The following is an 18,547-nucleotide window of genomic DNA, read 5'->3' on the forward strand; positions in this document are numbered from 1 at the left end:
ATTGCTAGAGGCATATCAAGACTTTCAAATATTTGCTTAGAACAATTTGTTATAGTTTGGATTAATTGGCAATTTGCAAAGAGTTTAAAACATTCACATTTACATTGTAATGTAGATTGATTGTATAGGTAGTTATTGTCTGTTTTTTTCTTGTAACTGGTTTTAGCCCTAGTAAATACACAAGCGCTGAAACAAATATAAGATTTTGCACTTAGCATCAATATGAGACTATTGTCATCAATGCACATCCGTATCAACACAAACAACACATTGTGTATGTAAACTCATGAAAAATATTACAAATTGACCAATAAATATGGTCTAAATCAATTAATTTTCAAAACAATTTCTGATATGAGCAACTGGAATATTGACAAGTTCACCCTAATTTAAAATCAATATAGACTAACCATATGATGTTTAATATTTCTATTTTATTCGTATTATTCACTTCCATGTTATGACTGTGTTGAAATGTTATGGTGCAATGGCATAATCAATAAACAGGCACATGTAAACGTAGCCTTAGCCTAATAATTCGACGTATGCCAGAAATTAGGGTACCAGCAGTGTAGGGGGGAAAAAAAAAAGTGTGATTAAATGTGTTGTTTGTAAATGTGCTATTTTTTTCCGTAAATTATATTTCAAAATGAATGCATTTAGGTACCGGTTTTATTATTGCACAAGGACTCTTGCGTTTTCCACCATGCATTGTGCATTCAAATTGGGCAAAGTCTGACATAATGTGTGATGTCAAATGTTTGATGATTTGAGCCTTTAATCCGTGAATGTTTGCATATCTTAGACTCCAGGGGCTGTTCGCTGTTGCGTTTTTAGGGTGGGGAACATCAGTTTGATGTGGGAATGTCACTCTGAGGGCTGAGATGCCACCATATCTTTGGTCATGAAGTGCCATGCTACATGGGACAGTGACTTTCATCAGGCGATTGTTGCTATTTGATCAAAACACTTGCCTGACGACTGTTCTGCGAGTTAACTGAAACAAAGTCACTGTTAAGTTTCTGCATTCTTCCAAAACCACTATAGCAAAGTCCTATGCACCTGCTGGCAAATCCTAACCACATACAGCCAATTCTCATGGGAAGTTGAATGAGGTTAGCGAAAGAAAAGTAAAGGCACTGTAATTTATAGCGGCGGGGGTTGGATAAAATAACAATCGCAATATTGTATTGGGATCTCACATGTTTTGTAACGAGATTTGCTTTTGATGAATAAATGTAAAGAATGTGTGTAATTCCCAATCCCTTTCTGCTTATGAATACAGTAGTCAGCCTACCACTAACAATTATTTTAATCATTGATTATACTGCCTATTAAATGATGGGCATGTTTTAATTTCCATCAATATAGAGCAAAAATAAAACATTTTGTAATGATTTTGGTACTGTCATAAAATACCGTACATGTCATAAAATCGGCAAAAATTTCACTTTATTGGGGGGGGTTAAGGCAGATGCTTGTAAATATCTTACTTTGATTCAACAATATTAGTCTTATTCAATCTTGGAAATGTTTAATGTTAGGAGGTTGGATTTATGAGGTTTCTGAAAATTTTGGGTCTCGTTGTTGATTCTTAGAATAATCTATTTATATAATCTATTATCTGTAGATTAATATATTAACCATTTCACCCATACAATAAAGTGCTTACTTCTATGCCCAATTCCCTACATAATATTTATAAAAGCAAATGGCACTAAATTCATTGAGACAAAAGAACATTTTACAAACAGAATGTTCTTAATTATTCTTGTTTTAATCGATATGCTTCAAAGGTCTTTATGTTCGAATGCTGTAAATGTGCAATTTCATAAGCTTTAAAGAGCCTTTCCTACAAAGATAGGCAGCAACGACAAAATGATGAAAGCAGGGGAAAGGATGACTAAACTCTCATTATGACTAGATTCTTGTGTTTTCTCAAAGCCCGAACCACATGTTGAGAGAACAATTATCCTGCCAGTTAACTGCCAGTTCTTACGTCAACTCAAAGAAAATGCTTTTCTTTTAAGGTATGTCCAAATGTACTTTGATTTTGCATTTGTGTTTCTTTTTTGTCAGGGAAGGGGGGTAGAATTTCAGCTCATGTTTGTTTGGCAATGTGTTTTAGACCTGGTCAAAAGGGACTGTAATCGGTATTGTTCAGCACAACATAAAGAGGTCCCCCATTCTGCAAACTTTTTTTTTTTTTTACACAAGATGAAAAAGATGCATGAGGGTACATCAGGGGACATGTGAGGGTTTCTGCAGCAATCAGAAAATATAATTTTATGGATTTTAATGCAGTGGGGAACAGAATGGTTTTCTTTTTAAATTAAAAGCTAATCAAGTGGAATGTGAAACAACTTATATTGACTCCTCTGCAACATACATACATATATATATATATATATATATATATATATATATATATATATATATATATATATATATATATATATATATATATATATATAATAGTCGATTTCATGTAATGCACTTAATAATCTTTATCAAAAAAGCATGTCTATTGTAAATGCTAATCTTTTTCTGTACTACAATTGCATTTTTAACCTACTATACTGCCACACAACTGTGATGTACATCAGTACAAAATTCAAAAATCTTAAGGACCGATTTTAGCAATAATACAAACGAATCAGTGGCCTCACCACATCAACTTATCCAACTTGCTGCATGAAATATGGACTGCACCTCTTAAACAGAAATTTAACTGAATTTACCTACATACATTATAGGTGCAATCAATTAACACATGCCAAAGTGTATGAAAAAAAAGATTACACCTTATATGATGTAACATTTTCTGATACCATGAATTTCAAACGACAACCACATACGGGGGGGGGACTTTCATTTTCAAATCACTTGACTGGCACATAAATCAAAGTCAACAATTTGCGTGTGTGGCACACATAAGACTGGCTTGCTTGTTCACACAACAGGTGAGACACTCAAATTAGCCGCACACTCATATACACACACTTCGGTGGCAGTGTGTTACTTTTTATCTAACCTTACGAGTCAAAAAAGAGCAAACGTTCATAATATTTCTCAAGATCTTATGAGAGACAATTCACCAGAAATTACACGCAGGCTGTATTTACAGCTGCAGCGTCTATGCCTGCTTACCCCTAACCACTCCTCCCTTTTCATATTCACTCTCTGCTGCACATCCATTTGAATGGCAGCCTTTGCAATTAGGATATCAAGTTTTATCACATCGTGATTATATTACAAATGCAATTAATCATTAAGCCCTAGTCATTGCAGTTGCAGTTTTGCGGCAGACTAGCCAGAAATGATGTTGTACGATCTATCATCTGGAATTGCTGAATGAAGTATACCTAGAGATACCACTAAAATATAGTTTCAAAGTTTAATAAATCAGACAGGGATGGCACAGCACTCTGTTTTAGGTTGCTGGCCTTGGTTGGGATGTACTCGGCTGAAAAATTATTTCACAGGGGGTAGGAACATCCCTGAAAAAAAGGTTGAGAACCATTGCTCCAACTAATATCAAGCCATGTGGGGACTTTAGAGTGCCTTTAAAAAAAATCACCTAAAAAGTGGAGTCAAACCGAAGGGACACTCATTTGTTAAAGGTATAAATGTTTTAGAAGAAATAGCGCTTGGGCCCAATGAGTTATAAATGAGAAGCGACGGTGATGTCATGCACCACTTTTGAATATGTCATGTTTTCGCAGGGGTCGCTTGGCAACTAAAACACAACATGTCTAAAAGAAAGAGTTAAGTGACAGCGAAGGAGAGAGCGTTAAGAGACAGCAAATGACAGAGAGGGCAGTGGAGAGAGAGAGAGAGCGAGAGAGAGAGAGAGCGAGAGAGAGAGAGAGAGAGCTTCCTGTGTGGGAGTCATAAAGGTCCATTCCCTGTCTTTGATGGGCCTTGCTGCAGTCACTCTGCATGACATCATGGTGGCGGGGCTCTATTGGCTGCACAAAGGGGCTCTGTGTTGGCTCCCAGGAGAACAGTTAAGACTCTCTAATGTCAATCAACCCCCAAATGGATGGGCGACAAGAGTTTTCACAGCCAAAGTTGTTTCCAGGTGGCAATTAGAAGCAGCTTGCACCCCACCCCCACTAATGCTAGTTTAACAAAGTACAACTTACCAGAAATGTAGTAAAACTATTTTTGAGTTGTATTTAGAGCATACTTGCATATTTTATAGAATTGGAATCTTTTTTTTCTCTGCTCTGCTCCCATTTTCTCATGTTTACTGCAGCTGTTTTCTGCTAGTACAAACTCAAAGCTTAAAACAACTCCGACTTGGAAGGCATCCATGCAGAGGCTTTTGTAAGGAGGTGTTGCTTTGATTAACAGAAGCCTAATACATGAAAGACCCGAAAAGTAGATTCGGGGAATCACAACACACAGAGCTATTGGACTAAAAATCTCAGAGAACTGATTAAGATGTGTTTGGGGTGTATTCATTTTACCAATTCAGGGATGTCGTCGACATCCACTTTGTGTGTACTCTTGGAACGGTTGTGTGTCTTTTTAGCTTGTTCAGGATATTGATCTAACTGCTTTAGGTAACAAAGTTTAAGGTACAAAGCTCTTATTTGGAAAATGCGGTGTATTTTAGATGTATATTAGAGATTCAGATATTTCAGGACTGAAATCCTTTTTCTAAGATCATTACTGGCATTTCGTGGCATGTAATGACATTTGGTTTCAATCAAGTATCCAGCATTTTAGTTGAGGGATGCAACTATCATTTTTTTTTGTTTTTTTTAGTATTGATTATCACTCATATCGCTGATTAATCAAATAATTGGATACAATTGTATTTTACATACAATGTTTTCCTTGAGTACTGTTTATTACCCAACTATTGTTTATTGGTTTAGTTTAGTAATAAAAACAAAAGTTAAGCAATAGCCCAAGAAGAACTGATGTTACTCAACCATTTTAAATGTTTTGTTACTGTTTTGCTGATTGTTTTAGAACAGTAAAAAGCAGATGTTTGCACAAAAAAGTTCATCAGAATAATTGTCATAGAGAAGCTGAAACTAGAGAATTTAGACCATAAGTCAAAGCAAATAAATCTTTTGATTTCTCGTAAATGTTGCATTTATCATCCTTATCATATATATACTTTTTTTTTTTTTAAACTTCAGTGGGAGCTGTTTGAATGATCTCTCATTTATTTTGCCAAAACTTGCATATTTACCCTTGCATTACTAATAGCCTTGCTTCTTCTCATTTTTGTATTTCATTTTTGGGAAACAAAATCGAGCGAAAAGCTCATTTTGCCAGCGGTGCGTGTGAGGAACCGAGTTATTTGAGTGTGGCCCAGTATGGGGTAAATGTGGAAAACCTCTGAGCTGTCTAGTCTGCTTCAGCTAAATACGATCCATTGGCAGTGTGTAGAGGGAGTCTTTTATTTATTCAAACTGGGTCAAAACGTTTCCTTAAAATGAACTCACAGTGGCTCAGGGCTCTCGTAATGACCAATCGTGGCTAAATTGTCCTTAGGTGTGATTGGGCGCGTGAATGTTTGTTCGATATCCATCTGCACCTCAGTACTACGTAGATCTCCCGTCTTTACACATTTTTTGCAAAAATAATGAATTTATTCTCTGAATTCAATTTACAGGATCTTAGCTCTCATCCATTTTGAATAGTTTTGCTAAAAAAGAAAAAAGTTTTCTGTTCAGTATTTTGTTGTTATATTACCGGCATTTGCAGATGTTCCTCAAAGTCTATCAGCACACATATTGTACATAGTGTCTGGGAGCCATTCAATATACGGTGTACATGCTTTCACGTGTCGCTCGATTTGTTCTTACTTGTGAAACATTCATTGTTCAAACAGGTGTTCCTCAAACATTTATCAGTGTAACTGATCCTAAAGGTTGTCTTATTGTGAATATTTCACCCTGAAGGCCACAGAAGCGCAAGCCCATTAACACCAGCCTGTGTGAAATCCAATCCTCCATTACTGCTGGTTTGTGTTCAGATAGGATTCACACAAATGCACGCACACACTAATTAGGGATAAGAAGAAAGTTTTTAGCCAGCCCACCAGTACTTCGGAGGATGGTGAAGATAAGTTGCTTTTCGGAGGAAGTAGTCCTTATGTGGTTTGAGGGTTGAAAGGTGACGGGGTTATCTTTAAGTTACATCATGACCTCATCGCTGTCCTCACCTCTGTGAAGGCAGCTGGTTAGGTGTTGACTCCTGTCAACGGGAGATTTGAGATTCTACCCACTTCCTCATGACAGTCTTCCTCACATTGCATAGAATTTCTTACCTTGATTTGGCATTGTAAATTGGGATCTTTCTGTCCATGGTTTGTGACAAAAGAAAAAAAAAAGTTTGACTAAATTCACATCTTTTTTTTTCAAGCGGTTGCACAAAGAAAACATTCTGAATCCAGATTAGGAATGGGAAAAAAAGTCAACCAAGTTGGGTCAATCAACTTTAAAAATAGGCTGACTAAAAATTTACGCCTCAAAGCTATGCCAGAAGTTTGCCAGATATATTTTTAAGTAGACAATACTTAATATTTACAAAGTGCATTCATTAAGTGGATGTCTGTGTGAACAGTTTTAACAACACTATCTTTCTGTAAAGTTTTCACAAATCAAAAGAAAAACTTTCTTCTTTTTGCTCAGCGTTGTTGATCATCGTAGTACCCTAATACTGAGGAGATAACTTTCTGTAAGTTGAAAAAAGGTGCCCTTGAACTGGAAAGCAACTGGAGTTCCACAAGAGAGTTACGTATTGAAGAGTGGTACGCTCGGATTTGATGTTTGCTTTTGAAGTGTCTTTCTGAGCAAAGTCTGTGCTCTGAATCAAACTAAGCCCCTCTTAAGCAGAGGCCTCAACTGTCTCCACTCTTTTCCCTTTTCTCCTCTGCTTACTCCAGGGACGGCTCTTTTCAATTTTTTTTTTCCAGCAACGTGTTTTCCATGGCATACTAATTGTTTATAGGACCGACTCAGCCAAGATTATTGCTCATCATAGGAATTACCATAATGTTGCTACTTTTTGTTTGCATACTTTTTGTTTGCATACGTTCTGTTTGCGTTGACCTATACCAGTACAAGTATTAAACTCTTGAGTGTCACTAATACTGATACCAAATACCGATGCCAATACAACTTTGAATACAAAATTGACCTAATTTTGAAGAAAGATCTACCGTATTTCTCCAAGAACAAGTCGACCGCTTAAAAGTCGACCCCGCCCCCTTTTTTAACATCAATTTGGGTGAAATTTACAAAAACGCAAGTATAAGTCTATACCTAACTTTAGTTGTTACATAGATAATTGCTGTCTAACTAAAACACATGGTGTGTGTTATTGTAATGTAATGCTCATTATTATTGTTATTTATTATTTATTATTATTATTATTGTTATTGCTATGTAATGCTCAAATTACAATATTTTTAGAGGCATTTCTACATCGTACAGTATATCGAGTAACATACAGTTGCAGTTATAGTGGGACGGTGTGGGTTGGAAATGAGACAAGACTGCGAGGCAATGTTGAAACTAATCCTGCAACAATAAAATGATTTAAACTTTCAATTCTTTCTTTTAATGAATATTAAGTTGTCTAAAATCCCTATAATTCATTGTCACTATCTGACACGTTGATTTAAGCCTCAAAAATTACATCGTGTTACATACTCATTTTGCGTTTTACATTCTGTTATTCAAACATAGATATGTGAAAAATAATGGTCTGTTATGATTTATGTGGTTATAAGTCGACCCTCCCCTTAATATGGGAATTCAAAATGCGGAAAAAAAAAAAAAAAGACTTGCATTCAGACAAATACGGTACCTATTACATTGCAGAAATGTTTATACAATCCATGAGATCAGTGGCAATTTTCTTGTCGAATTTGTAATTTTCATTTTGTAATCACAAAACTGCCGACAGTATCTGCTTCCGTTGAGAGACCCATTACTTTTGCCAGGTATCAGCACAATACCGATACTGTGTTCCCTCATTTTTTGTGATAAATGGGCACAAAAACCTCCCCCCTGCTCCCAATCCTGACAAATATTGTACGTGCATAAAATTTACACCTCCCCCTCGCTCATTCTCCTCTGTGCAATTTTTCTTAAAGGGCCAGGCTAAGCTTGTGTTGTCATTCCTTCATGCATCGACCCACATCCCATCCATGCTCACTCTCAGCTACAAGTGCACCGACTAGAAGAGTCATGAAGTCAAAGCACTCTTATATAATACCATGACTCGTTGATGTAGAATGATGAGCAGTGGTATGGTTTTAAGCAAAAGTGCCTTCATTTATGGCCAAATAAGACTGAGTATTAACAGGTTGTTAGGCTGCTTCAGAGTCCATGTTAGGACTGAGCATGAGAGGCATCGCAGTACAATGGGTAATAGCCGCTGTAAAGTGATGGTATTTTTAAAAAACTATGAAGCGTGAATTGGTGAGGGGACACAACATGGTATTGGTATTTGCCCATCTGTAGAAGTTACCGTGTTTTGAAATCGAATTTATGTAAATGAATTAGGTTTCGTTAGCAATATTCGCCTTTCTTTTCTTGGGGTTTTCTTGCATTGCATTTTAGCCACTGACAGTTAGAATTATGAATACATTGTATAATATGTCTTCTTCACAGAACAGCTAGTTTTGTTTTGAATGAATTCATTTTTTTTCTTTTTTTTTTTTCTTTCTATCGATGAGCAAAATAATCATTAACTGCAGCCCCATCCGATATCAGTGAGTGGTATGCTCAGGATTTTAATCTCCATGCAAAAAAAATAATTTTTAACATATCCAAAATGTATCAGTCGTCAGGATTTCATCCCATACTACAGCTGGGCTGAATGGTTCAGCAATATAGCCAATCCAGCTGGTAGCACAGATAAGTATATTGTCACATGCATCAGTCAATGAGTGTTACACCTACAAGTAGACACAGACTGCCAATGTACTGGATGTACCAGCCAAATGTTCTCCTCATCATATTACGTAACACATCCCGCACATGAAACGTATTCATCTGGGGTATTACATCCACTCATGTTGCACATTGTACTGCAGGGAGTCCCATGTCCTACATTTCTAGTCCTTGAGATTAAATGCCCCTAATTTGTTTATCTCACTAAGTCTGTAAAAGTTTTAAACTAAGCGTTCCACTTCTACTTATAAAAAAAAAAAAAAAAAAGCTGCTGCATATAATATGTAAAACGGCTTCCTCAACGGATTTCCTAAAATGATAATACTGTACACACAGCTGGCATACCATTCTGTGCAGGGTCACATGTGTGTGTTCAGGGAGCATGTATTCTATTTCCAGTACCGGCCCTGAGCTACTTTAATCCCCCAGACTTGTCTCCATCACCATGGATAGAAAAGGGGGAGAAAGGGTTCCCAGCCAGCCCACCCCACAGCAGCAAGCAGCACTGCTGAGATTGAGTTGCAAGTTTACTGAAAATAGATTGTGAATGGAAGAGTCTTTTCTGTCAGGCAGCAGAAGGTTTGATAGAAACCATCCCAGCTGAGGAAACAGCTCTGTTAGGGCTGTGCTGCAGGGCAAAAGACTAGACACAAGCGTTCAAGTGAGGTAAGACAATGTGTGTGTGTTAGAGTGTGCGGGCGTGCAACTCGGAGTATGTTGAGATGTGACTGGGAGTGCACTTGCTTCCTGAATTGGTACCAAACAGTTCATGCAGCTGTGTTGATGACAACAAAGCATCTTTGGCCAGCCACTGAGTAATGTGACCTAATGCAACTGTCATGCAGTGTGTGCGGTTCTGCAACCATTAGCTAGTACTGCAATTTAAAATTTTAACAGCGAATGAATAGCATCAAAAGATTGCTAAGCGTGCATACAAAATACAAAAAAATAAATTGCAGAAAAAAAAAAAAAACATTTGTAAACCACAACAGTAGAGATTTTGCTTGACAATAATATTTATCTTTTTTTTTTATTTGATGTGTACCTGGGGCTAAAAAGCAAAATGTGAAGAGATACGCTCTCTGAAATGCACAAGTGCAATCAAATAAAAGGGGGTGTCAATTTAAGATTAATTATGATTAATTAATTAGTTATAATTTAAAAAAATAATTGCACTCATTCTAAACTCTAAATGTTTGCTTTCTGATCAATATATAGGCTTCTTATGCTTAATGTTTGAAGTTGAAAAACAAAGGTCAATCACATCCTGGACTGAATAATGATTGTGTCAATGTGTTTGAAATAACCTGACAGGCTCCTATTGTGGATGGTGAGGGGGGGTTCGGACCCAAAAAGAAGACGTGAAAATGAAAGAACATGTAAATTACATTAAGAAAAAAAAGGCTCCGACGACACCTTTGATGAAGGCAGAGTGATATGCATTTTTGTAAAAAGAGCTTGCTTACCACAGAAACAGCGCAAGTTTAGATTACCACGTAAATGCAAAGCACCCAACTGTAACTGAAGCCATAGCTACAGATACCAACAAAGACGGCAATGCAAACCATATCAAAGATCTTTGCCAAACTAAACTGGGGTTTGAGCAAGTCTGCTACCGACAGGATGGACAATGTTTTATTTTCATTTCTAATTATTTGGCAATTGGCAAGAAAACTGCACCATTCCTCCTGATGGTTGAAAGTAAAGATTGTAGCAAGCACTTGGGACTAGTCTCAAATACAATAGAAGGTAAATGGTAATAACTGCATTTAAAAAAGAAAAAAAAACACACAAATGACTGAAGCCCCTTTTTGTTGTTGTATAATAATCTTTTGAGCCACCACAATATCAAATTATATCTAGTAGATGTTAATCTACATTTAAAAAAAAAAAAAACAACTGTGGTTGGAAGTAATTTTTAAGGGATTTTTTAGGAGGTAATAAAATAAGATTACCTCAATAAGTAAATTACAGATATTATTGAATTAACCTCAAATGTTTTAATCTCTTGACCACATTAATTACCAATTGCTTCTCAATTACCCACACTTTTCTTTCTCCCTCACCACATTTCTCCCTTTGTATTATTACAATATAACTACCGTTTTAAACATAATTATTTCTCGACACACAGCAGTATAAATGGTGTTTCTAAAAGTTGTCTACCCACAAGAACACCATTGTTGTCAGTTGTTTTCGTTGAGCAGACGGGAGTTGCCGACTGTAATTGGTTTGTGATTGGTTTATTTCAGTTGTCCTCAGTCTTGTGGCTCATTTAAGATGCTGTATTCAAATGTGTCCTGTTCTCTAGAAAACAATAAACAATACATTGTTATAATTGTAGTTTACCTACATTGCATAAATTGAATTTTTTGACAGACCATTTTTCATGCCCTCATGCATGATGACTCACACACAGCTAGCAACAAGGAGAGGTTAGCCAAGCATTTATATTCTTAGTATTTTTTATTTTATGTATTTATTTTTTTTGTTTCAATGTCTAACCTTGCTGATTTTCGACGGGCTGGATGTCACAGCTTATATAAATCGAACTGATTTCCCATTGGCCCATTTATGCACAACAATATAGACTGACAAAATGTCTTCGGTTCCTCATATTAGCCGGAGGACAGACGTTAAGTAACTTGGACTCTTTGACATCAGTGCAGTTGTGCTTTTGCATTAATTCCTGGCAACGTGCAGCTTTGCCTTTCGGCAGGAAAAAAAAAAAAAAAAAAAGTCTTATGATGTCTTTGTTTGGTATGCAATGGCAACTCATGTTGTCACAAGCACTAATGCCACACAAGATCAGTGGATGACACATTTTATCTTTTGAAATTATTAATGAAAGAGTGTGTTATAAATGGAATTTAATCTCAATGGGGTGATGAACTATTTGCGTAAATGTCTGAACGTGTGCGCGTCTGTGTGTTTGTGCAATATGTGTCAGTGTGTTTTAAGTGTTTGGGGGGCGGTTTAAACTTTTCAACCGGCTGAACCAGCCAAATATTGAAACCCACATGAGCTTTTGATTTTCTAGTCTAGGTCCAGCTCAGGTTCCCATGACACCACATGTCATGCTGAATTCTGTGAAAATGAATATAAAAAGTTGCAGAAGTCCTCTGGAATTTTCCATTTGAACGGAAGGTAAAGCATCTGGCTTGGAATATGTAAATCTACGAAGACACGGTATTATCGCTTCGAGGAAAAATGTACATTGAAATGTGATGCCTGAGCAAGTCTTGTGTGTCTGGACCTGGGCCTGGACATACACCTTCAGATTTTATTATCTACCCGTACATCCTTTATTATGTACGTGTATATCCATGTATTTCAAATAAAGGTGAATTCTCACATTATAACTAGTATATGAGAACTATACACATTTACCTATTACGGTTTCTCTAACAGAAACGCTATATAACAAGTGTGTAAACCTTTGACTTTTGTGTGTTTATAATTAACATAAAAGTCCTACAAAGTATTTATCATAGTCCAATAGTTAGTTATTTACTTAGCATATCAGGTCAATTTTTTTGCCAATAATATACTTTTTCTTGACTATTCAGTGTGAGAAGCATTGTTGTCAATACAATGTTACATATAATCTTTATATTCATTTATAGCTGATTGTTGTTGTATGTTTTACATGTACAGAAACTGTAAAACATAACTGTTTAACCATAACACTTCTCTATAGAGTTGTTTGACTAGTCAATAGACTAGTGCTTTTATTTTCTTCCCCCTGTGATGTATTTAATGGAGGGCTCTATTAGCTGCTGCTCCAAACTGTACGTTTAGTATTTTAGGATTATTTCTTGGCTCCCCTAACTTTTATTTCTCCTGAAATAGCACATAGCTGGTTAAAATAATTAGCCAGGCTTGCTTCACACTTAGCATAAGGCAAAGAGGGGCCACCTTCAGAAGAATTTTATCAAAGCTCAACATCAGGGAGAACGTGGTCAAATTTAAAGTAAGATTTAGGCTTGGAGATTTACTTCTGCAAAAACTTTTTTTTTTAAATCACTGATGAAACATTTTTGAACCGGTGGGGGCATGATAGGAGGATGAAGAACGTAGTTCCAGTGGTGGAATTGTGTGAGATCTGGCTTTTCAATTTTAAATCTGAAACAGAATGAATTCAACCTGCAGCTCTACTCATTCATTCAAAAAGCTTTCTTGCAAAGCTTTCTTCTTTGACTGCCATGACACTGCAAAACTCAGCTTACTGCACAGTAACCTTTGGTGGCTAGCCCACTGCCCCTCTTTTGAGAAATGCAAGGTTCAAAAAAAGCAATTTCACAATGCTGTTTGCCGTGTGAAGTTTGGAATTGGTGCCTCATATAAACACATGGACTCGCTAAACTGTGAATCAAGCAACGGTTCCAAATGGTTTTGGAAAAATGGTTCATTTGTGTTCAAGAGTGCCAGGTTTTTTAATACATATTCAGTGATTTGTACAGAACAATCTTCATGGGTCAACAACAACAATTTTGCATAGGCAAATTTCATTTTAAACTCTCCAAATAATACATGGACGTCAATTCATAGCTTAATCAGGCTTTTATTTAGAAGTTTTTCCTTGTTGTACTGGTTGCCTTCCATATAACTCGGCACGTCCAAGTCTCCTCAAGTTGCTGCTGACGTGAGGACAAGATGCATTCAAATGCATTTTGACAATGCAGTTGGACATTTCAAACCTATACAGGATGGGAGAGGGTGTCCGAGAATAATGTGGAAGAATAGGAGTAGTCATGTTAAGCACTACAGCAACGTAACGTAACGCTCCACCAAATTGCTGCATTCAAATGCATTCAAACATTTCAAACTCATACAGAATAAAAGACTGTGTATGCTTTAACTAATCCTAATAGAACTAGTAATTGTAGTAACAATAATAATATTTTTTTCATTAAAACAATAAATTAAAATAATGTACAAAGTGCTGGAATGACCCCTGCAAAAAAATCCTCCATAAAATTAGAAATTTGGATACTTACTGTAGATCGTTTGTGAACGTTAGCAAATAAGTTAGCATGAGCATTATCATGCAGGACGATGCCGGCTATGCTTCAAAGATTACACACCAAATTGCATAACTTGTAAGTTGGTCAAACTCAAAGCTACAACTGTATGCTCCTTCAGCTAATCTTCACCATCAGCTAATCATCAGACCAGTGTAATGTAAAGCGTGTATTGATATCGGTTTTATGTTCAGCGGGACTACTTTAGTGACCTGCTGCTGTGTGTTTTTGTGTATGTTGATGTTCCAGCTGAACTCGCCGATGAACTCGGTCAGCAGCACGGAGGACATTAAGCCCCCGCTGGGCCTCAACGGCGTGATGAAAGTGCCCGCTCAACCCTCTGGCACGGCCTTGTCGCTCACCAAACACATCTGTGCCATCTGTGGGGACCGCTCCTCAGGTAAGTTGCTGTAAGGATGACAGCCTTGATATATATTATTATGCACTTGGAAAATTACATGCAAAAAAAAACCCCAAGGCCTGCTGTTCGATTCCAAAATAATAGATGCTAAATTGCTTCTTCACTTAACTCTTAAACATTCCATGCGCTGTTAGCAACAGGTGTAAATATGGGGGGACTGCTGCACTTGAGGTAACTTTCACGGCAAATATGGAAGAGCATCTCATGAGCAAAGTAAAGTTCAGAGCGGTGGAATTGGAAGTGTTAGTGGAAAACCAACACTTACAGGAAAGAAATTTATAGCTCCCAAATCTTGGGCTAGCAAGCATGAAAGTCATTCTTTGTTGCAGCGCTCGCAAATTGAATGCGTCTACCCATCCTACTTAACTTTGTGGTTGGGACAGCACACCTGAACAAACTTCTGCGAGAACAAGCTTGTGTGGATTCTTTCTGGGCTCTACGGCTTCCTTCCACACTCAAAAAACATAAATGTATTATATATATATATATATATATATATATATATATATATATATATATATATATATATATATATATATATATATACATAAATACACATGCTCACACACACATAGTTGCTAATTGCATTCAACTGAGTTTAAATAATTCTTTGGGCTTAAACAATACCAAAAGTGATATAAACCAAAGGGAACAATTAAATCCCTAATATCAAGTCATGCTTCATTTAACTGTGCTTGAAGGCACTCTTTATTATCTTTGCTATCTGACCAGAAGAAGACGAACAAAGAGTCAGACTGAGCTGAACAATTTATTCAGTTGATCTACCATAAATAGCAGGAAAGGCGATGTTGAGAATAGTGAAAAAAACGTTCTGTTTCTTTCCAAAACACAACACAAATCTGTGGGAGCTCTTGTATTTTTTTTCGACTGCCAACTCTTGCTAAATTTTTTTTTCAGTTTTTTTTTTTTTTTTTTTTCCCCATAGGTGGGCATTTTACACATTTTTGTTAGGTTGTTTCGCATAATTCGTCGACGCCCTGGAACCCCCTCTCTTACCGTCAGTCCGCCATTTTTTCAAGCCGAACCAAATTGTGATCCATCGGCCTGTCATTTTATGGTCGTTATTGCATTACTTTTGGTGTTGTTTGGGCTCCTTATGTCTCAGTAAACTTTCCGTACTTTTGACAAACCACAACTTTTGTTTCTGACTTTCCTCAGGTAAACACTATGGTGTATATAGCTGCGAAGGCTGCAAAGGTTTCTTCAAAAGGACTGTACGTAAAGACCTCACCTACACGTGTCGGGACAACAAGGACTGCGTCATTGACAAACGCCAGAGGAACCGGTGCCAATACTGCCGCTACCAAAAGTGTTTAGCAATGGGAATGAAGAGAGAAGGTACAGCACATACCTTTGAGGATAGTCACCTATATTCTATCTTCTATCTCTATACTTTTTGCTTTAAGTTCCACTTCCCAAAGCGATTAATATTAATGTCAAACTCAAAGCTTCTGCAATTCAACACAACTGCTACTAGGTACAGTAGTTTGCATACATTGTTTGCACTTCTTGTAATGGTGCACTATTGACTACATGAATGACTCAATTCCAGCAGGCCTAATAATCAGGCATACAATCCATAAATAGCAATGGCAAATGCACAAATGTTTGTCCTGGGAATGAATGCAAGATAAAAGGCAGATATTTTACTTTTTTTTCAACAATTGTGAACATGCATGCCATTTGGCCTTATTAAGTAAATTTATAACCGTGAAAACAAAGTTATATAATATTCCTATTTCTTACAGAACTTATAAATGGTAAAGACTTTTATCTCATTAGCCACAATACGCTGAACATGATGGTTGTACTATAAAATGTTCTGCTTTAGGCAATTCTTTTGGGAAAATATTGATTCCTGCTTTTGCATCTCAAAGAAGCCCATCTTTGCTGGATATGGAAACTCTGTATGAAGTTATGAGAATAGACTGTCCTGAGGGAGAGATGTTATGTTGATTGGAGATATGAAAACAGAAAAGGAGGCGTGTGAACCTCTCCATGTATCACATCCTCTGGCTTTTTGCAGTCATAGCTCTACTGATTCTTAGAAACGCGGGAATTGTTTGGAACAACTACCCTTTTAGTACAAATAAGGTTTTCACAGTTACAACAATTTTTTGTGTTTGATTGCGTTATGAAACAGAAAATAGTCAACAATGATTGTGTGATGTGCTTCATTTGTGATGCGCATTAAATTTGTTCTGTTGAAGTGCTGCTGTCAAAAGCCTGAAAGGACAGACTTGGTACGTAGGACTTGAATTGTTACATAGTGCACGCAAGGGGACTGATATAAAAAGGAAAGTGTTTGAAGTTGGAAGAGGATTCTTGTAAACAATTGATGTTTGTTAAGTTTTTTTTTTTTTTTTTTACCACATACAGTATATTTAATAATCTTTGTCTCACAATACAATTTGATTCAGATTTTTGCATCCACATATCATTTCATAATCAATTTTCGATTCAAAATTATTTATCGATGGTGATTTCTGCTTCAGTCTATAGGTCTTCAGTCTATATTATACTAGAGATTTGTTAGTATCCTTAACTCTCAGTGCCACGGATGAGAATTCTCCTCTTAGTATTTTTTATAGTAATTTATAGTAATTTATTATAGTAATAAAAATAATAAATCATAAAATTCTAGTCTAATATTTTATTTTTAATGGAGGGTAGCTGACAGCCTTGACTAATGCTTACCTAATATAAGACAAATGAGCACTGTAGTGATAACTTTGACCATTGGATGACAGTGTTTCCACACTTACAATACAGATATTACCTAAATGATAATAAAGTAAAGAATGGAAATCAATCTTTCGTATGATACCACCCATATATATATATATATATATATATATATATATATATATATATATATATATATATATCGGCTTTAAAAAAAGGAGTGAAAATGCTAAATATACTGGTCGTCTAGCGGTGTCCTCTGATAATGCTTGACACTAAAAGTTAATGAGCGATTTAATAAGATTTTTTTTTAATGGCAGTATTTTGATGCTAGTACTGGTAGAGACGTGATATGATGGCAGTAAAACAGAGCTGCAAGGAGAAGAAAGCTGACTTAGCCTTTGCAGAATGCAGTTACCATGTAATGTGATGTTGTTGTTTCTTCCTTGGTAGTGTGCATGTGGTGAAGTTACATGGAAGCAGGTCATAAGTGGATTTGTTTTTTTAATTTATGATCTCCTAATTTTGGGACATTTTAAAATCAATTCTGAATCATAGTAAATGAGAATCATGATTGATTTTTTATGGGGACGCAAACCTCTAGTGTCTTCGTAACCTGACTTTGGAAATTGCAAACCGTAACTAGATTACCTGATATGAAAGATTCCAGTAAATATAAAACCATGGAGACTTGGGGTGTGCTCACAGACATGAAGGTGTGAATTTTAACACCTCGCGTGAGTGTTAAAAGTATTACCGCTCTGGGCAGTGCTGTTCAGAACTGTTTCGCACATTCAAAGCATCAATCACTTCTTCAATTATGGTCACTACTGTTACCAAATACACATATATGCAGAGTGAGTAACACATATGGGCAGCAGGCATTAATTAAAGATGTTGAAGGGTGTTAACCAAGAGCATATGTGCGCGTACCCAAGAGCGTGACTTCAATGTTGAAAACACTTTCTATACACGGCCAGTTTGTCCTGACCTTTACTTGGCCTCTCCTCCACTAGTGAAGGACTCTTTCAAGGATATTATCATTTACTGTGACGTGCCTCACTCATAGCGTTGCCTCAGCCGACTACTACACCCCGAGGATAGTAGTTGGAGAACAAAGCAGTAGTAGCCCAAAAGGCTAAGTGAATCCACAGAAATAGGAACAGGATTATATAAATTTATACTCTTGCAGTCAGGAGAGAGGAGGAGGAAGGCGGAGAGTAAAGTTAACATGATTTCAGCCCTCTTCACCTCTCTCTGACTCCGACGAAGTATTTTACCCTTGGGCTGACCTCCACTGCCAGACAGCAGATCCTCTAAAGTGGGGCCCCTTTCCTTCTCCTCCTCGAACAACCACTTGCTTGCTGCCCCCTCGTTGTGACCGCAGAAACATGAAAACAGATCATTCTGCAATCTCGCTATGTTATGTTTGTGCGGCAGGTCACTTTTCCAGGTGCGCGTGGAAG

General features: G+C 36.8%; 1 protein-coding gene across 2 annotated transcripts in view; it reads left to right on the plus strand.

Annotated features, from left to right (window-relative positions):
- rxraa (retinoid X receptor, alpha a) overlaps nucleotides 1-18,547 on the plus strand; it is a 99,250-nt gene that overhangs the window by 60,009 nt on the left and 20,694 nt on the right. For both annotated transcript variants that reach the window (XM_088435065.1, XM_088435066.1), the window contains exons 4-5: nucleotides 14,204-14,354; nucleotides 15,555-15,734. In XM_088435065.1, the coding sequence (XP_088291191.1) occupies nucleotides 14,204-14,354; nucleotides 15,555-15,734 (331 nt within the window). The remainder of the gene's footprint in view (nucleotides 1-14,203; nucleotides 14,355-15,554; nucleotides 15,735-18,547) is intronic.

The sequence above is a fragment of the Hippichthys cyanospilos genome, chromosome 15 (genome assembly GCF_059441005.1).
Source record: "Hippichthys cyanospilos isolate Australia breed blue-spotted pipefish chromosome 15, RoL_Hcya_1.0, whole genome shotgun sequence".
NCBI lineage: Eukaryota > Metazoa > Chordata > Actinopteri > Syngnathiformes > Syngnathidae > Hippichthys > Hippichthys cyanospilos.